The sequence below is a fragment of the Dermacentor andersoni genome, chromosome 4 (assembly GCF_023375885.2).
Source record: "Dermacentor andersoni chromosome 4, qqDerAnde1_hic_scaffold, whole genome shotgun sequence".
Classification (NCBI taxonomy): domain Eukaryota; kingdom Metazoa; phylum Arthropoda; class Arachnida; order Ixodida; family Ixodidae; genus Dermacentor; species Dermacentor andersoni.
Window position 1 is genome coordinate 132,360,969 of NC_092817.1, and position 22,264 is coordinate 132,383,232.

General features: G+C 47.7%; 1 protein-coding gene across 1 annotated transcript in view; it reads right to left on the reverse strand.

Moving 5' to 3' along the window:
* Window positions 1–477: 477 nt before the first annotated feature.
* Window positions 478–22,264, reverse strand: part of LOC129386533 (uncharacterized) — a 52,400-nt gene continuing 30,613 nt past the window's right edge. Inside the window, exons 6-7 of the mRNA XM_055074605.2 lie at window positions 7,878–7,970; window positions 478–715 (exon numbers count right to left, since the gene is read on the reverse strand). Coding sequence (XP_054930580.1) covers window positions 614–715; window positions 7,878–7,970 — 195 coding nt within the window. The 3' untranslated portion in view covers window positions 478–613. The remainder of the gene's footprint in view (window positions 716–7,877; window positions 7,971–22,264) is intronic.

Genomic DNA, 22,264 nt, shown 5'->3' on the forward strand with positions numbered 1-22,264 from the left:
TTTCGATTTTCGGCTGTGCCACTGAACTAACGAGACATATTGAAATTCCGTTACTTGAATTCTTTAGGAAATAATTACGGCTTGAATTTATTTCTCAACTGCTCAATAACAAACTCGCACTCAAGCATACAATGTACATAAGTCCACTAAAGACGAGAGCAACTCGCCACAATAATTGCAGTGATTGAATCCCCTATTTTCTCCGAACTAACATAGTTGAATACTAATTTTTTCTCTCGCCGTTGATGACTGCAATTACTTGGTTTTATGAAATTGTACTTACATTTTTGTACTTCTGGGTTCACATGTTTCGTTAATTGTTCCATTTTGCTTATTTTTCCCCTTCCTGCATGGATATTGTGTCATCAGCATGTATTGAATAATCAAGAAATATGCATTTATAGATAAATTTAGCTTATATTATTGTGGAAATTTTCGTCGAAATATCTTGATTGGGTGGGCTCAGTAAGGCATGAGTTCATTACGAAGTTGTATCTTTATTTCGAACAAAAGAGTCTTAATATTAAGGCTTCTAGTTAAGAACGCAAGGCGTTTACTCCCAGAAGATCTCTGCAATGGTGGTTTCCGATTGATGTAATTCTCTTCGTCATCTTCAGCAAGCCAGTGGAGGTGGGATTTCCTTGCAATGGACTTTACCACTCGGCTCTTCCTTGAAACATGTACCATCCACATATTTTCCTGGCGCGATAGCATGCTGTAAATGAAAAATATGCTGTCTTTGAAAGAAATTGCGAAGATCAGAGTGTCCCGGCCATAAAGCTTTCTTCATAATATCACCGGTGAAACTGCTAGACGAATCCCAGGTTCTCTAAGTGGTATTAGAAGTCCGTGCCATGTGTGAGCGCATCCAGCCACTGCAAATGGAACCTATTTGACAGGGTAATATTTGGTTGAGTGCGGCATTGTAACGAATTGGTTCGTGTCTTATTTAAAAGGCCGAGGTGTTGCTTCGGTTCCAGCAATGAACGAAGCCAGCTGCAACTAAAGACACGCAGAAAACACACTTTATAAAAGAGAAATCAAAGCAGTGGCAAAAAGCGTTATGGCATTGAGTCTACAAAATCTTAACATCGATTGACACAAACGGGATCACAATAAGAAAGTGCAAACAGAGGGAATGCAAGCAATTAAACAAGGTGAAAACATAGATTCGTGGCTTAACGTCGCCCTGGAAGAACGTACAGTTAACCAAAGTGTCCGAGTTCATCTCATCAAAACTGTGGAAAGAAAAAGTGCGGCGGTTGTTTCTTTATCCTGATGAGAAGTCCGGCCGGTGTAGGCAGCACAGTGACACCCTCAGACACTCGAGAACGGCCGAGCCAATCAGCTGTCTCGTCGAATTGCCGCCCGTTTCCGCAACACCGGGAGAGACGCCACCGGTCGTCAGGAAAGCATAATGCGTCTGGGCGGAGGCGCCTACGAGCCTGGGTCCAGGAGCCTGTCAAGCCCGTGCCTCCGCCCCCCAGCAGCCTTCTTCGAACGATCCCTGCTTACGTCGGGCCCAGTAGACACCAGGCCATCGAGGAAGCTTCAATGTGGCTGGGTGAAGGCCTTGTACGCTCGACTCCTCGCGGCCCAACGAGCGTAAGCCTCTTTCTCTTTCGCCTGTTTCAGCATCAATTGCAGTGATGACGGCATTTATTGGGTTGCAGAGGTTTACTCTCGTTGGGCCACAAGGACGCCAGCGTTTAAGACCTCCACCCAGCCGCATCGAAACTTCCCCGAAGGCCTAGTGTCTACCGAGCACGACGTAAGCAGGGACCGTTCGAGGAAGGGTGTTGGCGTGCGCAGGCACGCGCTTGACGAGTTCCTGAACCCAGGTTCGCAGGGGCCTCCACCCGGACGCAGTATGCTTTCCTGACGACTCGTGGCGTCTCTCCCGGTGTTGTAATGACTGGTCAGCACTGTGACGACCAAACTGCTGAAGGGCTCGGCCGTCCTCAAGCGTCTGCGAGCGGCATTGCACCTGAACTTCTCATCAGGGTAAAGAAGCAACCAGTGCCCTTTTTTTCAGCAGCTTTGATGAAATAAATTCGGGCTCTATGGTTAACTCTGTACATTTGCCAGGACGGCGTTAAACCACAAGTCTCCTTTTTTTTTTTACCTTGTGCGATTTCTTGCATATAATTCATTCTGCACTAAATAATCTTGTGTATCACATTTACATTCTATGCTCCTCATCAAAATCATTTATATTCCAAACAGAAGCGTTGGTTCAACACTATGATTGTGAGAGGCTCGACTAAAGAGCCACGTCGAGCGTTATTTTTGATTTGGTTGAGTACAATGTGAATAACTTGGTATGTAGGCTCACAATCCAACGCCCACAGTGACACGTCTTTCGCGCTCAGTTTTAATTGATGTGCATCAGAAAAAAACGTGCGTAGCTTGCACTCTTGGTGCAAGGTTGGAGTCAATGGCGGAGCTTGTGATCACTTAGCTTTCACATGGCTTGCCTGAATTATTTGTAGGTTTCGTGAGGTTGCGTTAAGTTTTCTTAAGTTTTTGGTAGGTTTGGCTAAGTGGTTTCTAGGTTCTGCGGCGTTATGGTAAGCATGCGTAAGTTGTTTCTAGGTATTGCGAGGTTATGCTAGGCTTTGCTAAGTTGTATTGGCGGGCTTGACGGTGGACGTTTTCGAGCAGTCGCAGGCCGGGATCGCTTTCTCGGCGACGTCAACCGTTCAGGCGCCGACTCTCGCCTTCTTTGGACTTAAAACTAGGGTTCCTCGACTCGGCATCGCCTTTTCTCAACCGCACCTTGGGCGCGATGTTCCAGATTAGCTCTGCGGCAACGCATCGCTTCTCGCTTGGCAGTACGGTGCTCTTCCTGATAATCCACTTATTCTTTGGGCGTCCGGACTTTCTTCAGTGTTCCCATGGCAGCAGCACGCGCGAAGTACAAGAGGCGATACGTGTGTCGCCGCGCCTGCTGTTCCGTGCTTTTACTCGCCTGTGACGTCACGACTGCGCCCTACGCGCGTCGGATGCGCGGATGTTACGTGGCTCGGTGCACTCACAGGTGGTTGTTAGGCAATGCGAGGCGGCGCACAGCTGGTCTGTATCTTCTGGTAGCCCTCCACGGCAGAACTAAAGCCTAAACAGCTCCACTGTTAAAGTATTGCAGTGCCCTTACCTATCTATATAATTTTTAAAAAATGTTATTTTTGCTTCATTTCCAGTTCCAGCTCTCCGATTCATAAATACTTTTTAAAGAAATATAACATCATGATTTTTTTAAAGAATGCAGTAACTAACAAACGACATATTGTCACGCTGTAGCGACGATGACTAAAACAGTCGCAAAACTAACTTTTAATTAGGCGAACCTGTGCCCCCAAAAGCAGCTTGCACCCAAAGCCCAATAGTGGCGAACACAATCGGCGATCGTGGAAATCTAACCTCGGGGGCAAGAGCGTCGACTTTAATAGCTGAGTCATCGAAGAAGTGCACGGGCTTTTGGACGGCTGGACGATATCGTCGCGCAGCATTTCACCGATTTGTTGAGTTAAAGCTTCATGTTCTCGCGTCGAAACTCGGTAAGGGCTCTGGCGGAGTGGTCGAGCGCACTCTTCGGTTGTTATGCGATGCTTTGGAAGTGGCATTTGTCGAATCCTGGATGCCGTCGAAATGCAGTCTTTGTACCGTCGGAGAAGACATTTGAGCTGTTGCTGCTTACTCATGGGGATACATGGATTTATTTCGAAGTCTGGTACCATGGTCGTCAAGGTATAGCGGCATATTATGGCAGGATAAACGCATTGATGGTTTCCACAATGTCCTCAATATATGCGATTGTCGGGCCCATGCCGATATGCTTGAACTCCTGGCTGAAGTTTGTCAGCATAACTTTCTCTTTTTCTTCTTGCAGTCGAACGATCCCTGTTGCGAGGCAAATTTCGCGGTCGAGCAGTAGACGTTCGTCGACCTCGATGACGCCTTCTACGTCTGCGGTTGTTTCGATGCCGACGGAAATGAGAATTCTTGCGCGAGGCAAGATACTAACTTGGTTTTTATGTACTCTCAAGACATGCTGACTGGAAGTTGTCTCGGGCGGTATCGCTTAGTTTGTGGACAGCTTGATCGACTTTGACTTTATGTCAATGACTGCGCTATGCTGATTCGGAAACTCCATGCCGAGAAAAACGTTGCGTGTGCACTCTTGAAGGATAACGAAGGTCGCAGTGTAAGTCTAATTCTGCACTATAACTCTTGCTGTTCAGGCGCCATTCGGCGTTATAAGGGGTCCTCAAGTTGTCCGAAAGTGAGGGCGGTGAAGCGTACACTGATAACATAGTTGTCGGCTCCTGTGTCTATTAGAGCGATTACTTTGTGGCCGTCGAGAAGCACATCGAGGTCAGTGGTTCTTTGTCATGCATTGAAAATGGGTTGTGGCGTCGCATCACGGCTGCATCGCGCTGTTCTCAGCTAGTACGTCTCTTCGTCAGGTCATCTTATGTCGGCGTATCCCTTGCTTCGAGACTTCGTCGGGACGGCGCCACGCCTTTACTACGTCGTCGAGATATAAATTGAAACGTTGTCGTCGGCGGCGGAGCATCTTCGGTACTTAGATGCACAGAAACCGCGCCTTCATCGGTTGCTGCTTTTAGTTTTCCGGACATGGGCTTACAGACTGGCCATGGGCTGGTTTTCTCTACGATCGGCGCTGCGGCGACAGGTAGCGTCATGGTGACGGCGAATGCGAAGAAGGTCGGAGTCCCCACTGTGTTTGCGGCGATGTAGTCGGCGATATCACGAGGCCGTTCGCCAAGCTGTGGACGCCGCGCATAACGGCGAAGCTTCGCAGACCCATGTCACTGTTTGGGCACCGGCGGTAGACGTGGCCCGCTTCTCCGTAGCGGTAGCAGAACGGGCGGTAGTCTGCAGCGTGCGGCACCTCTGTCTTCCTTGTGTAGCTGCGCTAGGCGACGGGAGGGCGATCTGGTGGCTGCGTCGGTGAACGACGGAACTGTAGCGTTACTGGGCCCTGGCACGGGCGTGGAGGGGGAGCGTGACGGCGGCATAGGTCATCGCTTCCGGCTGAGGCCGCGGTGATACGGGGACTCCAAGTGACAGCTTAATCTCCTCTCGGACAACGTCAGCAGCGGATGCTACTTCAGGCGGCGTCAAAGGGAACATCCTTCGCAGTTCTTCGCGTACGACAGTTATAATCATCTCTCGAAGCTCGTCTGAGCCTAGTGCTTGAATTTCGCTCTTTGTCGAAAGCAATTGGCGGCTGTATTGGTGGATGCGCATTTTTAACATCTGCTCAAGCGTCGTGGCCTCTGTTAAAAACTCAGCTACGTTATTCGGGAGGTTGCGGATCACTCCGGCGAAAGATTCTTGTTTTACGCCCAGGATGAGTAAGAGCACTCTTTTCTCCTCAGACATTTCTGGGTCGGCGTGTCGGAAACGGCGGGTCGTGTCTTCCGTGAAAGTGGCGGTAGTCTCTATGGGCAGTTGAAGAAATGGGGTTTTATGTGCCATAACCACGACCTGATTATGAGGCACGCCTTACTGGAGGACTCCAAAAATTTAGCCCACCTGCGGTTCATTAACGGGCACGTAAATCTAAGTACACGGGTATTTTAACATTTCGCCCTCATCGAAATACGGCCGCCGTGGCAGAGCTGTCACTCGCTCTTTGCGCTCGACGCTCGTGATCGTCCGTACGTAGTCGCGGCGAAATAGGTTTCACTTTGTTAAGTTGATTTCTCGACTGTCGAACCACGTCCCTGTGGCGTCTTTCAGTGAGAAGAAGACATGGCCCAGCTTGTCGCTGTTCTAGTTATTAAATGTGGCGGCCCTTTCATACATTTCAAGCAAGTTTTCCGGGTCTTCAAACAATGATCCGGGAAATCTCAGTAGCTCTCTGGGCTGTTGCAGCACGAAGGGCGAAGCTGGAGCTGCCATTGTGGTTGTGACTTGGCCGCTGTCCTTGCGGTCGTCTCAGTAGAAGTCCGTGCTCCGGGGGCAGATTTTGTAGCCTGCGGCTTGCTCCGTGGTTCGAGTCAACGCTGGGGTTGTCTTCGTTGTGTGGGGTTTATGGGGGCGTCTGGTACATAAACGCAAACGCACCTCCACCAAATGTCACCTTGTAGGGACGATGAAGAAAAGAGTCTCAAAACTCTGAACGACGAAACTAACTATTTATTGGACGAACCTGAGTCCGCAATAGCAAGTTACACTCAAAGTACAACGAAAGCGGCGAACGCAGTCGGCTATCTTCGAAATCTGATCTGCGGGGCAAGCGCGTCGGGCTTTATACCTGAGCCATCGAAGGTTCCAGAATAATCTTTAGTGCCTATGTGTCTTCCAGAACGTTCTACACTATTCGCGTCGTGTATACATCCAACCATATTACACAAGTTTCGGTGACAGCAGACAGCGGATAGAACCATCGATAACATTCCAGAAACTTCCGATACACGCAGGTGCGTTCTGCCCTAAGCGATAACATTTGTTAGACGAGGAAACGTGGTCCCGAGAAAGATAAACAGGTACACGTGCCAATATTCATAAAGGCTAGTTACTTAATGAAAAAAAATTTGCCTATAGATGCGTGGTACTTAATCCGCTTTGAGGGTAGCTCACCAAATGCATTTTACCGATTTAGCAGAATTTTTTAGTTTTCATGGCTTTAGTCGTGACAACCTCTAGGGAACACGATGCTGCCGGCGACAATAGAATTTATTTGCCTTATTTTGCCTACAAGGTACTGCTGCCCCTCCTTAAAGCACTACTCGTCAGATTTTCCGGCAAATGGTTTCCATAGGGTTGGATGGCATAGTAGCAGCCAAGCAGAAATTTTAAATTGTATGGGTTGGTATTCCTCACTTTAAAAGCACATTGTCGTTTCTTCTGGCTGGAACTTTAAATGCAGGCAAATCTAGGAATGGTACGTCATATAAGCAATTTCGCAAGCTGACAAGCGGTCCGTGAATTTTTATGCGGAAGAGCAGGCCCGAACATAAACGTTTTAGCAATGCTTAAGAAGGAACGACCGCTCACGGTAACTGCATAAAACCAAGCAGTCCGCAAAGTATGTACAAACGCCAAGTTTTTACTGCAAGTTAAAGCAATTTTGGTGTTTCCATCTGAATAATATTAACGTGAAGAAAAGAAGATGAGTGCTGCACTCCGGCTAGAAGGCAAGGATACTTGCTTACTGCAGACGTAGTGGCAACTGGTTTCGTTGTTTTCATAAATTTATGCAAGAAAAAACTGCTCAGCGATCAAGCGCCATGAACCTCTGCTAAATATGACACATCGCGAGTATATTGACCAACAAGAGCCATGAAACTTTAACCTAGCATCTAGCTGTTATGTACATAGCATAAAAACAAATAGGTTCCAGTCAACATTGAAAGCCTGTGCTACATGGGCCGGGGTGCGCATCCCCCTGACTCTTCGGTCCAAGACAAATCAGCGGAAAGAAACCACTGTTTTATTTGATGTACGAGCTGCATTTCGGGCTCACTTTCAAACGGATAAACAGAGTCTAAGTTTCTAGCGCGACATTGCGCCGGGAACATCGCGAGTTCAATTGTATAAATTATAAAAGCTATCGCTATAAGTTCCAAGCGCAAGGTAGAAATTTCACATGTAACAGCAGAGCGACAATCGAGACAAGAGAGAGGACACAGACGTTGGGACGTCCGTGTTCCTCTCAACTTACAGAAGTTAAATCGCAACAGAAATAGTGCTGTTCTCTAGGAAATCGCTTAGGTGGCGCTTTATTGCGCTGGCTACGCTAAAACAAACTTCTGAAGGGACTGTATGTACTATACGTCAATGCTTAAAACAGTCTACGACATAGTGTGCTAGTATTTGTCTAACAAAGTGGCAAGATATCTTACCCGACACTTTGTGCCTGGGGGAAAATAATTAAACTTCGTCTGTCCATCTTCGTAACATGTAAACGCACAACCAACTTGTTTACCGGAGGGACTCTGAAAGAAGAAAATTGATGATTGTCAATATTGGCTTTCCGAATCTCATTTTCCATAGACATGTAATTGACGCGACGGTTTCGCCTAACGCAGCAATATTATGAATGTATATTTTGTTTCTTTTGTGCAAGCTTTTTGATTCAAGAATACAATTTTAATTAATTATTCACGGATGCAGCAGAAATGCTTGGACACACAAGCTAGCATGTTTTGTCGCGAGAAAGGTAAACGAAACGTGTGCGTGCGTTTGTGTGCGTGCGTGTGTGTGTGTGCGTGTGCGTGTGTGTGTGTGTGTGCGTGTGTGCGTGTGGGTGTGCGTGTGTGTGTGTGCGTGTGCGTGTGTGCGTGTTTGTGTGCGTGTGTGTGTGCGTGTGTGTGCGTGTGCGTGCGTGTGCGTGTGTGCGTGTGCGTGTGCGTGTGTGTGTGTGTGTGTGTGTGTGTGTGTGTGTGTGTGTGTGTGTGTGTGTGTGTGTGTGTGTGTGTGTGTGTGTGCGTGCGTGTGTGTGTGTGTGTGTGAAAATTTCAACCACGAAATGTCACTCCTTAAAAATTGTCGTAGCCTTTACACTCAAACCTTAAAAACGAAAAGAATAAATGCGCAGCTGCATGAAAATTATGAAATATAATTCGTTGAAGAAATTAAAATATGAAGATTTACGCGCCAGAACCACGATCTCATTACGAAGCACGCCGTAGTGGGGGACTCCGGATTCATTTTGACTACCTGTGGTTCTTTAACATGTATCTGAATCTAAAACACAGGTGTTCTTTTTTTTTTTATTTCCGCCCCATCAAAATCCGGCGCCGGGATTTGATCCCGTGACCTCGTGCTTAGCAGGCGCATCATCAAAGCCACTAAGCAAATACGGCGGGTTTTCGTCGTTCATTAAACGTAGCCAAACTGCATAAGGTAATTCGCTCACTTTCCGGAAGTGATTTTGGCTCGGTTTTTCTTCGATAGAAATATCCTCAATTTTTTGCAAACGGTTGACTGTATTCAATGACATGCCTTTTCTATACGTACTTTCATGCCGTTCATTATAATATCCATGCTTAGTACCCACATATACATATTAGTTTGGGCACTAGAGTAAAAAAGCTTACGTAACTCAATACACAAGTTACAATTTCTTCCGCATCGCAAACTTAAATGCCAAACTTATATTGCAGCTTGTAGGGTAACTAACCGAGTAACTGAGCCATAAGAGAGCAGCCACCAAATTTCTGGAAAAAAATGCAGACTTATAAGCGTTACAACTCTCGATAATCTTTATGAATTATACCTACTGTGAGTGGGCGGGCTCTCTCAAACGCGGCCACTCCCGCACAGATCGACAAAAGTAATGCCGAGCTACGCCTCTCATAATGTCAAGCAAGAAGCTAAACCTACTTGGCTGCGTATTCGGAGCGCGACAACAGCACCATCTGAGCATGCGACGCAAGCATGGTACAATACTTCCTTCCCCTCCACGAATAACCCAGTGTAACACGCATGGGTATTATGGTTCACAAGATTAAGCGATATTACTATTACAAGTTTTGAGTACATTTTGTTGCTTACAGGTAACGCAACATGCGGTTTTGGCAAACGACCCTCTATGATGATTGCAATTAAACACCTCGCGTCAAATATTCACGTCAAATAAATCATTGTCTAAATCACGGATCAATCTTAGTATCGTATGCCCTGATTTATGCAGTTATAAGAATTACAATTTCATGCTTTGATTGAAGCAGTTCTCCTTTTTAAGGCATCACATTGCAATTATTGCAAAGCAGTTCTCTTTTCGTTCTTCTTCTTTTTCTTATAAAAAAAAAGAAGAGTCGATTCGGTCACCCTACCACATCGCCTGTTAGTTTTAAAGGAACCGTACGTTGCGAACAGTTCCTGCACTCTTCCGGCCGTAGCTGCTGGGTGTTGCTGCTGTCTTGGCGAATACCTCGCACTTAAAAAATAAATTGCATCCCTGATGGTTCGATGTAATCCCGTCTTCACAGCACCACAGTCCGACGGTGCCATCATTAGGTAAGAATTGCAGGTATATATGGTGCCAGCGCCAACTACGGATCTTTGAGGTGATCGCGACGTTTTTCACGTTGCGTAGCACTGGTGCGCGAGAAAGCATGGGCGGACGCCAGTTTCATTTACGCCAAAGATGCAGGAATGAAAAAGGGCAAGCTTGTTGAATTTCTTTTAACCGCGTCATGAAAGCTTCGCCTCACATAGATTCCAAGACGTACATTTGATCTGCAGAATTTTCTTTTATCGCATCTTTCTACGTTTTGATAGCTGTTATCATCCGAGGCTTCCGACGACTCTCGAAGAGGACTTGTATGTCGGAGGTCGGCGTGGGCTTTCGCCACCCACCACTTCGAAGAAACCAGGCTAAAGCATGTTGTGAACAATGTTTCCGCACGGGCACCGAAACGTAAATTTGGTCATCTTATCGGTGAGTGATAAAACCTACAATTGCTGTATTATGAGTTTACTTAGCCACACGGTTTTCTGTAAAACCGTTGGCTGCGCAGTCGAAGATATTACTCTTATGGCAGAGGAAGCCGATTGCAACTCTAAGAGAGGGGTTGAACATTGTAGGAATTTTTCCCAGCAAGAGCTGTACGAGGTAGTCGTCTAAAGAAAGTGGAAGTGAAGGAAGAGTTGCAGAATTCTAGGTGATGAACCCACCTCACGGTTAATCCAATACAAGCTTTGAACACTGAGTAAGGCTCTACCTGAACAAAAAATAGCTTGATAGTTCTTTTACGGAAATTGGTCGCAACATGAAACTGACACGTGTAATATAAGACGCAATGGCAGCTTGCTTGCACATTCACAATTAGCGAGTCCATTAATGTGCACAGTCTTTTATTAGTTACCCTTTCGCCCGAATCATAGCGATAGCAAGCATGCGGGCTTGGTCTGCGGTGGAACACGGTGGCTACCAGGCATGACAGATATATATATCTGACGCGACAGGGAGTGCACAGGATGCGAAATTTATTTGTTAGAGTTGAAGCGGCAATACGCCTAAATAGCAGAAGTTTTGTAGCCTCGTAGCACGAGTGTAAGCCGCGTCTGGTGACAGCTGCAGGGACTGCATAAAACGGGAGAAAATGGGCTCACTTCGGTTGCGTATTTGCATGTTGAGTTTTTAGGCAGCTCCTGCCGCCTATGATGAGCTGTTTGCATTAGAAGTGTTCATACTGCATATTTTCAGTGCGATGTACAAATGTTAATTGCCTAGGCAGCACTGTTACGTCGGTGGCTGCACCAACAACCAGCGAATGAGGAAGCTGTTCATGCAAGAACCCTGTAATTGACGTTCACGGAGATGCAAGTTTGTGCTTGTGTGGAGTGCACTGGCTGCCCACAGAAGGTTCCTGCAGCACCTAAGAAACGTTACATCATCACGGTGGCTTTAAACAGAAAGGACTTCGTGACCGGAAATCTTGCTCGGGTTGGTATTCGTTTTCTATCGTGAACTACGCGATAGTATATGTCTTGCCTTCCCACGCTGCGGGCCTCCGATAACGGCATAACATTGCTGTTTACGAGGTTTCAACATCTTTACTTTGAGCCTGCTCGTTTTACTTTGCGGATAGAAAGCGCATGGAGATAAACCAGTACCCAGAACTGCATTTGTATATGAAAGAAATGTAAGCAGTAAGCGCTCCAAGTTCACGTGTCGACTTCGTAGTTTGCGAAGCGACTGAATAAAGGGAAAATCAGACGTCCACCCGTTCGTAGCACTTGCTACAAGAGAAACCCATACTTTCTTTGCATATCTTTGCTTCGTGTTGTCGACAAATTCGACTTCGCCCTGCCATCTGCTAGCCGCCTGGTTAGCTCAGATGGTAGAGCGGCTGCCCCGGAAAGGCGGTGGTCCCGGGTTCGAGTCCCGGACCAGGACGAATTTTTCTTCAACTATGAAGCTTTTCTTCCGAGGAACCCGTATGGGTTTCCCTTGTAGCAATTGCTACGAACGGGTGATTTTCCCTTTATTCATTACTTCTCTCCTCCTTGCGGGTTTCCGCAGAACTACTATGTCAAACTTTTGCGAAGCGACTGTTCCGTTACGGCAAGCAAAGGAGACTGCACGGAACTTGATGGTTTTCGTGTCCCGGGTTTTTTATGCACATCAATGAGCCGCATTGAAGTACTCGTGGCCGCGAAGAAAGAAAGCAGCATATGACTAGCGTGCACAGAAACAGGACTACGCACACGTCAATACCTCACTCAATGTGTTATTGCGATTAGCAATTTTTCGCTACTTCAGCTGTTCTGAATCTATCTATCTATCTATCTATCTATCTATCTATCTGTCTGTCTATATCTATCTGTCTGTCTGTCTGTCTATATCTATCTATCTATCACCCATTGGCGTAGCCAGGGAGGGGGTCAAACGCCCCCCCCCCAAAAAAATTTTCTGACGGCACCCCCCTCCTTCCCCACGGAACAGAAAGTTTCAGGAGGCGGGCTCCAAAAGAGCGACATGGGTGAAAGGGAAAGCTTGAATCTGAAAGCGAGGTGAAGGCTAATGGCAACACCCTCTATGCTTGAAGGCCGAAGCGCTCCTGATGATCACGTGACGCGCGTCATCATCTAAAGAAGGCCACGGGAGGCCGGGAGGTTAGGGGCCAAGGGAGTGGTAGCTGACATGTCTAGCAGGTTTTGCAGTAGGGAAGGCAAGTGAAACGAGACTCGGGCTACCGAGAAAGCCGCGTTCGCAGGATATTCATCTGCGCCCGAGCCACATGGCGATCTAGAGCTCTCATTTCGAAAATAATATTAGCTAAATGCCAGGATAGTTCAAGACAGCGATTTTTTTACTAAATGAAAACTGGCAGTTGCAAATAAAACTTTTTCGTGCGTTCTGGTCACTACTTTGTCACGCGGATGAGTTCTGCGTGGCTTCGTCCACCGAACTTTTTTTGTCGTCATTTTTCGGTTTTTCATGTCATAACAAGGTACTGTATGCCCGCGTGCTGCTCTTGTGCTTCACCTGTTGCGGTGTTTTGTGCGCTTGCGGTGACAATGAGTCCTTAAAACGGGTCGGTGCAGTCGTGGAATGCTTGGGACGGCGTTATGCCAAACAAGTGTTGTGTGCGACACTGCCGCAGAAACTACACGACACAGTGCAAAGCCCACGTGTTCAGGTTCCTGCAAGGTGACGAATTGCGCAAGAAATGGATTCGCGCTAAACCGGGACAGAAGTTCTTCCCTACGCAGAACTCTAGGGTAAGTAATCTCCATATTCCTCAGTAATATGCCATTGTGGGAAGTAAGCGTCGTGGTTAACTGTTTACTTAATAATATAAATCCGCTAATTTCTTGACGTGTGGAGCAGGCTTTTATTTTGGAAAATGGCATCGGTGCCATCGTGTCTAGCATGGTGTCTTCGTTCCGCGCCGGCTCCATATGCATTTGAAGAACGGCGGTTAACTCGTGATTCTGTTTTGTCTAGGGATCACGACTATCCATTAAGTAACGTCCTGGCATCCTTCTTTTGTGCGCCAAGTAGATGTGTACATTAATGAGCTCTAATAAACAAACATTGTATTTCATTTATTGTTAAATTTCAAGTTATATTTTATATTGTATTTACTCTTATGCCCATAATCAAGCTCTTGTGTGTGATAAGGAAAGGTAAAGGAAAGGGGCTCTTTTGTGGAAACCTCCGCTTAACAAATTTGCATTTATGGTGCATCAGAGAGAGCAATTACAGATGAGAGGTGATATTCTCTCTTAGGTATGCGATGCACATTTCTGCTCACATGATATCCTGAAGGAAACTTTATACCTGGATGATGCCTCAGGGAGAACAGTTACGGCTTCTTTTCCATATCCGCGTCTTCGTCAAGTCGCAGTTCCATCGAAATTACTGGATTGTCCGACGTATTTGTCGACTGAGAACGCCAGAAAGGAGTGCCAAGAAGCCAAGTGGATTTGTCTGGACGCTTCAGCAAAACAGAAGGCTCTTGCAGAATCTATTGAGATATTTCGTCAAGAGAAAGATGCAGACAGAATTTTAAGAATTGAGGAATAGTTGCCCGCATATGACTAAAGAAATACCCATGCTGCCATACTGTTGAGAGCATTGAGCGGATCGTTGAAGATGAGGCCCTATGAATGAAGTATTCTGTGACCATCAAACCAGGCTCGGCAATTACGTTCCACTTCATGAAGTGCTTGACCGCAAAGCTTGGATCTTGCTTACTCGTTCCATCGACCGCAAAGAGCAAGAGGGAAGTAGAATTCCTCAATAGCGTCCAAGCATGGGACATCAAACTGGGCTCAACTTCCGAGAAATCCGCAGGAAAAATCTTCCCAGCCATCCTTTTCCTGCTCGATAAGCTGAGCGAAACAGAAACAGTGGACAGAGTGTTGTGTCGGCAGCGGCAGGCAAGCGGGGGGCCCCGACCGGCGAACGCGCGGCTAGCGCCGGCGCAGTAAAGGAGACTCGGAGCTAACTGCTCCCGATGAAAACCGGAACGAAGACCCAGCCGACCCGCGGCCGTTTACTATTAAAAAGGACTCACACGCCAGATGACACCTCCCGATTGGTCCAAGCTCGTCACATGACAGAAGGGGGGTGCGCCATCTAGCTAAACAACTACAAAACATACATGTACGATGACACAGAGATCTGACAGGGGGCGACACTATACTACATCATCCCCCCCCTGGAAACAAAGCAAGCATACAGTGAAACGCGCACACAAGACGCGCACTTAAGTCCAAAGGCAATTTCAGTTCGTTCCCCCCCACGTTCACACACGCGCACCAGTCGCACACAAAGCACGCACTTAAGTCCACAACAAATTCAATCCATCCCCGCCCAAGTTCACATACACGCGCACCAGTCTTGGGCACCAAAATACGGGCAGTCACTCAAACAAAGTCTGACAAGGAACACAGCACAAAACTCACTGCACCGCAACAAGGAGCACATTTTATACCTGTGTTAATGAAACAAGTGGACTGTCTGCTAAATGTCACAACGAGGCCCTTAGCCGTGGCATTTCGAAGACGGAAATACACTCTACACTAGAGAAACAAAATCATCGAGCCACGGAGGCCGTTTTCTGTCACGATGAGGACGCGTGCGTACCTCCGAAGAACTTTGGGGGTTGCGACGCGTATCGGTCGACTTTAAAGACCCAGTCATCCCACTATTATTTACCTCCCCCTGGTTGGAAAACTGAATCTGGTTGTCGCTCAAAGCTGGAGAGGGTTGCCCAGGAAGCTCCTCTCGACGTCCCAACAAGTCCTGGGAGGCTACCAATTCCCCAACGGAATCAGACTACTGCTGACTGTGTAGACTCTGAAGTGATACAGTCAGACGCACAACTTAACTGAAGCTTATGACTATGAGAAGACGCTGTCACTACAGACAAGTCATCGGAATGACTATCCAAGTTTGAATACGAGTACGAAAAGTCTCAATCACTTGTACACAGTGTACTACCTGCTGGATCCTTCATCACTACGATTAACTTAGACACATGCCACGTTTGCCCATCACCGAGTAGAAAAGTAGATGGTCCTATCTGGGCCTTGACTTTACAAGGTTTACTGTACTTAAAGAATCCTTTCCTGTTAAATCTTATTCTGACGGTGTCTCCCACCTTGACACGAGTTGCCTGAGCACCTCTACGTTTGTCTACGTACTGTTTAGTCTGCGACTGTTTCTGCAAGACCCTTTCTTGCACTTGAGAGACAAGACTGTCCTGTTCCCGTAGATCTACACAGAGCCGCATGGTTCCATCCTTCTTGCGCACCACCACGAGTGGAGACACCCACTCAGTAGCCTCGACGCGCTCGATGACGTCGCAGTCCTCGAGACGTCGCAATTCATGCGTGACCTGGTCACGGAGGGCCAGGGGTAGTCGGCGCAACATTGAAGATACTGGTTTCGCATCTTGCTGCCGATTAATTCGGTGCACAAAGTTGTTGACGAGGCCCAACTCGTCACTGGAAAGGTGATCAAAATCCGGAGGCACACCTGTGGGGCTCTGTACTGAAGGAAGCGATGGTAGACGACATGTCAGCGACGTACCGTCGATCTGTATGCCCAAGCGTTGGATGGCGTCTAAACCCAGCAGTGATGTTCCTGTAGTCGTTACGTGGAACGTGACGGAGCATGACCTTTGGAAAAATGGACAGTGGCTTGAAACAGGCCTTGAATGTCGATGCGTTGCTTGGAGAAATTTTTCAAGTCCACTGTTTGTGACAGTCTGTGCGGTCGACCAAAGTGCTTTCCAAAATCTTCGGCCGTCATCAATGAGACAGACGCTCCCGTATCCACCGGTAGTCGCATGGAGACGCCGGTCACTATGACTGGAACTTCCAAATCTTTTTTAGTTTCAAAAGCGCTTACCGTCAAGACAGACGCGGACGGCTGCCCTGCGGAAGTTGAAGACAGCGTCTCTGCGGAAGAGACGTGTTGAACAGTACGGGTTTTTCGGCATACTGATGCAAAATGGCCCAACGTGTGGCAGGCGTTGCACCGCCGATTCCTTGCTGGACAATTCCTGTACGTTGCAATATGCTTCGTGCTGCCACACCGATCGCATGCACCACGGTTCCCGGAGGAGCCCTGTGCGAAATGTCGGCCCTCTCGGCGGCTTCTCGGAAGAAGTCGGTCGTCTCGGCGGCTTCTCGGAAGTCGGCCATCTTCATGGCCTCCCGGACTACGTCGGCCATCTTGGCGGCTCCCCGGAAGAAGTCGGCCATCTTGGCCCGTCGATGGAACGCCAAGTTGAGATGCCTCGATTCTTCGAACATTTTCGGAGCCGAACGCGCGGTTCGCTCGATGCAAGGCTTCTAACGAGCGTCCAATTTCTTCTGCCTTGTCCAGGGACAGGGTTTCGCCATGAGCCAGCAACTTTTCGCGAACGCTGACGTTCGCTACCCCATGTATAATTTGGTCTCGGACGCGCTCGTTGTAGGCTGTGCCGAAGTTGCACTGTACCGCCTTCTCCTTCAATGCGGTCACGAATTCCAGGAATCCTTCTCCCTCGAACTGCTTTCGACTGGTGAATTCGTGCCTTTCCGCCAGGACATTTGTTGACTCGGCGAACAGCCGGTCAAGCCGCTGCAAAAGTTTCTGGAACTCTGACGCTGGCGGGACCGCATCACTTGACGATGACGCTGCGCCGGTCGACTGCCTTGCTGCTTCGCTTGAAGCTGACGCTGCGCTGGTTAACTGCCTTGCTGCTTCCTGCTCCTCGTCTGCAAAGTACTTCCGTTGTCCCTCACGCCCGAGAGCGCTGACGAGCGCGGACGCTCGTCGCGCGTCCGTCCAGTCGCCACCGCCGGCCGCTTCGAGGTGGGCCTGAAAAATTTTTTTCCATCGATGCCATGGAATTAACGGTGGCCCGGGCAATTCCAGAAAAACGGGAAGGTTCGCCGTGAAAGACGCCATGCCCGGTAGCGTGCAGGAGACAGTGCAGAGAACAAGCCAGAGCTCGCAGCAGGAATGGGGCAAGGAAGAACAAAGGGGCGAGTAGGCCTAGGCTCGGAAGCCTCGCGACGCCAAGTGCGTCGGCGGCGTTTGCCTGCCGTGCGGACACGGGAAGGGTCGCTTCACTTACGAAGCTCGTTGGTTTCCCGGGGCATCGGTCGGAACCGCTGCGGGAATCCCATCCTCGTCGCCAAAGATGTTGTGTGGGCAGCGGCAGGCAAGCGGGGGGCCCCGACGGGCGAACGCGCGGCTAGCGCCGGCGCAGTGAAGGAGACACGAAGCTAACTGCTCCCGATGAAAACCGGAACGAAGACCCAGCCGACCCGCGGCCGTTTACTATTAAAAAGGACTCACACGCCAGATGACACCTCCCGATTGGTCCAAGCTCGTCACATGACAGAAGGGGGGTGCGCCATCTAGCTAAACAACTACAAAACATACATGTACGATGACACAGAGATCTGACAGGGGGCGACACTATACTACACAGAGCTCGTGGCATCCTTTTCAGTCGTGAGCAGCTGAAGTTGCTATAACTGTACAGAATTCGGAGGCGCTTTTCAGCTGAATTTATGGTGTTCAGTTGCCTTTTATTCACAATTTCACCCCCCGCCTACAAGTACATGCGCAGCTACGGGAACGTCATCTTGCCACACCCCCTGACGATTACATCTATATGCTCATCATACGGCATGAACTTTTATTTAGAGCACGAGGATTCTGCATTCTTGAAGTACACGGCTATAAGGATTTCTGGCCTGGATTACTACCAACACACTGCCATACTGATGGTGGATGAAATCCACATTAAACCTGTCTTTGATCATGAAGATGGCGGTATATCTCGCGTTGCCCACAATTCAGCTGAAGCTGCTAACAATACCATGATTTTAATTATGCAGAGACTAACCTGTAAGCTCAAAGAAGTGGCTCACATAGTGCCCGAACGAGGCGCCAATGGTAACTTCTTGCACGGGTTACTGGAGCGCATCATATCTTGACTTGAGAAGATCGGTTTCAAACTGATATGTGTCGTAACCGACAGCAAAGTTAACGGACAGGCAACGGAAAAGTTCAAGAACTCTGCACCTTGCCTAGGCCGTGATCACCCAACATTTCTTTACCCGCATCCATGTTTAGCTGAGAGGCCACTGTTCTTCATTATAGACGCTCTGCATTTAGTAAAATGCATCCGGAATAACTGGATTCGGCAGCGAAAAGGCCAACACTGTTGTTCATTCCCTGAATTCGGCGAAGGAATGACCCAAGAACAGCACACGCTCTCGGCGCCTTTCGACACCCTGAGGGATGACAAGAATATTGAGGCCTGTCAGCTCCTCAGGCATGTCTATACATTGTCCAGAAAAGGCCTTTTTCCATCTGATATTTAAAAGCAAAATGTAAAACTTGTTTTGCAAGTATTTAATGACACCCTGCCCCGGCCCTTCGAGCAATATGAGACAAACATACTTTTAGTCATGATGAAGGGACCGCCAGTTTCACAGAGATAATTGTGAAATGGTGGAAAATTGTGAATGTGAAAACACCATGCAAACGCACTAGACAAAGGGATCTATTTCAAGAGCCAGTGTTTTCTAAGGACGATCCAAAGATAATTTTTCTTTCCAACCTCCTCAACTGCCTGAATAAAATGGAAAGAAAAAAACAAAGATTATGACACCCACAAGCTTACTAAAGAAACTCACCTTGCCCTTCATCATACAAACTACTGCCTCATTGAACTTGCCAGGTACTGCCTAGATGAGCTGGAGTTGTCTTACGTACTGTTCGAAAAAATTCAACCGGATGGCCTGGAGGACCACTTTGGGAAGCACAGACAGCTTGCAGGAGCTCAATATCATGTATCCATTCGGTAAGCGCACGCATGTAAAAACAAGCTTTGCCGTTGGTGGCCACAAGATCTGTAGACTGTGCCGACGAGGATCAGCAGGGGGATGGGCTTCAAGAGGAAAATAAGAGGTCGCGACCCAACTGCAGTGTGGTAGTCTCTGAGCAGACACTGACCAAAATCAAAGACCTCATTCCAGTTTTAATATACGTAGCAGGATATCTCGTTTATGCTTAGCTCAAGTGTGAGAGTTGCCGGGCAGCCTTGACTCTGAGCAAGGAAATAACAGTCAGCCTGGAGGAGAACCACTATGAACTTATAAAAGCGATGGATCGAGTAGGTCTGGTACATCCAGCGATGTTCGTGGTCAGTCCTTTGCCCGCAACTACGCAGTAGTTGAGCAGCTATCGAAGAGCAGTGACTTCCTCAGCATGACATTCCAGCGCAGAATTGTGACGGACATAATGGTGGAGCTTCTCACGAGTGAAGGCAGCCGACATTTCGACACCTGTGACCGCGGACACACAAGTGAACTGGTGCTGAAGTACGTGCTGTAGTGCAGCACGAATATCCTACCAACAAATTTTTGTTCTAGGTTGAACAATAATTTGGCTGATGGCAGCGCAAAATCAAAAGAGAGAAAACTGAAAACATTACGTAGCAAGTAGGTATGCCAGCCCTATAGAGAAATAAAATTTCATTTTTGGATTGCTCTACATGTGTCTTTTGTGCCATAAATTAGGGCCAGCATATAAACATTGCCGCTTAAACAGCAACGAAAACCTGCCTGAAGAAGACACGCTTCTGATCAGGCACATCAACCTAAAAAGTGTCCAGGGAGCCCACAAAACAAGCGTTTGAAGTGACTGACTCCTAGTGGCATTATTGGCAGTACGTATTGTGGAAGGCAATAATATACTCAAATTGCTTGCGCGAATATATGTGTGCAAATTCGTGCGCACTTTCCCTTCCTGCTCGCGCACCTACAACGCACGCCAGCCTCCACACCGTGACGTCACGGAACGAGCACTACGGCCTTGAAAGTCTATGGGGTGTTGCTAGTGGTCGTCTGAAGAGGGAGAAGGGGATTGTCATGTCACCGTACCTAGAACTTAAATTTATTCCGTTTCCCCTCAACCGCTGTCGTGTCCAGAGTAGTAGCATTTCCTTACCCCTCAAGTCACCTTTTCCGTATCCCCTCCCTTGTATTGAAACTACGTGCGAAGAGTGGCAAGGCTGTTATTCACTCGTTTCGCGACTGTGTTAGTTCTACCGATTCTGTGCCTCCTCTCCCCCTCCTCTCTACTATTCCATCTAGGTTCTCTCTATACCTGGGTATAGTAGAAAGGTAAGCGCTGCAATTCCTGCAGTGGTTTTACGAGGGGTCACGGATAATGACAGCTGCCAACGTACAGCTAATTACAGTAATTACAGCGTAGTAGCACAAGCACAGAAGCTTGTAGCTGTGGCAGTCCTGCCACAGAAAGTTGTCATCCAGTATAAGTTCAGTCTCCGCAAAAATTATGTAGGATTTGATTAAGGATGCGATGAGCAGTGTTTGGTGCTTTATTGCGATAGCAGTTACATGGACACTCCAGACACATTTCTGCCGTCGGCGTTGGTTGCCTCGGGGCGGCGCGGCTGCGACCGCGCCAGCCCGAGGGGAATCCTCTGTTTTGTACAATCAGACCAATTTTATTGTCGCTTTCTATTTTGAGTAAACCACAGAAAGCATTTACTTCAGTTTCCAGGAATAAAATAGTTTGATCAAAGCATGAAATATCGCGCTTTATGACTGTGCTCTGTGCTCTGTGAAGAAAAGACCTTTGGCAAGCACTCATTATCGCGTCATACTCATTATATTAGGATAACTGCATCATGATAATTGCGTTAATTGCATAACTGTCACTTAGCGGTTACGCGGTGGCCTCAGGTGTTTTTGAATGTGCGGTTCCGATGCTACGAGTGTGAGTTTGTCTTGCCTCGCAAGTAAACATTGGGCTTTTGTGTTTCGATTAGCGGTTACTGAATGTAAGCTAAAATAGGTTATCACTGAGGATCATGTTTGACAGCAGACGCAGGACGTCATAACACTGAGTTGGATGGTTGTTACTGAAATTTCATTTCACTCTTCAGTGTGGAGCTTTCGCTGGACGGTAAACAGCGGGAATTATTGGTTAAAATAATACAACTTGATTATTTTACCCTCTCAATTAGTTAAAATTTTGCACGTAATCGTGCAAGGTCAGAGCGAATTACGCATTTTGAGTGTCACTACGATTAAAATATCGTCGTCTGAAGCAACCTGGCGATCCTGCTACCGTGCATTCGCTCGTAATGGCCTAGCTTGTTAAACTCAACTCATCTTTATTTTGATTTTGCTGCGATTTAAAAAGATGTAAATGTATGCCTAAAACTCGTACTGCCGAGTGCGCATTACCTTGCTATTATGACATCGTTGTACAGGGATGCGGACTTTTGCATAACTAGTGCACTGTTCGCAAAGAATGCGGTAATAGTTTGGTTCCACAACAATTTTAGCCGAGAAGGCTTGCCAAACATGCACGAGCCCCAAGGGAGTACCGAAACAGGCATTGTTTAGTTAAGTTCTAGTCCCCCGTTGAATGTCAATTCGCGCTTCTTTCAATAAGGAGAAGCCTTCGCCGCACGTCACACAAGAATGCGCAGTTATAGGTAAATAAAAAAATCAGTTTGCTGCAGTCCGCTCGTTTTATTACCATAAAATCAAACCAAATCGTTTACAGCGAAGTGCCGCCGTGCACACTTCTATGCGTACCTCGACCACCTATACGTACTAACGCGGCGACGATGCTACAACCTGTAGCTCACGCTCGCGGCGAATGGACCATATTGCTATAGACCGTTTTTTCGTAGGCGCCGCCATATTGTGAACGCAGTGGCGCCGCCTATGAGCAGCGCCATACTGGCTTGGGTGAAAGCGGTCTTTTACATGGCAG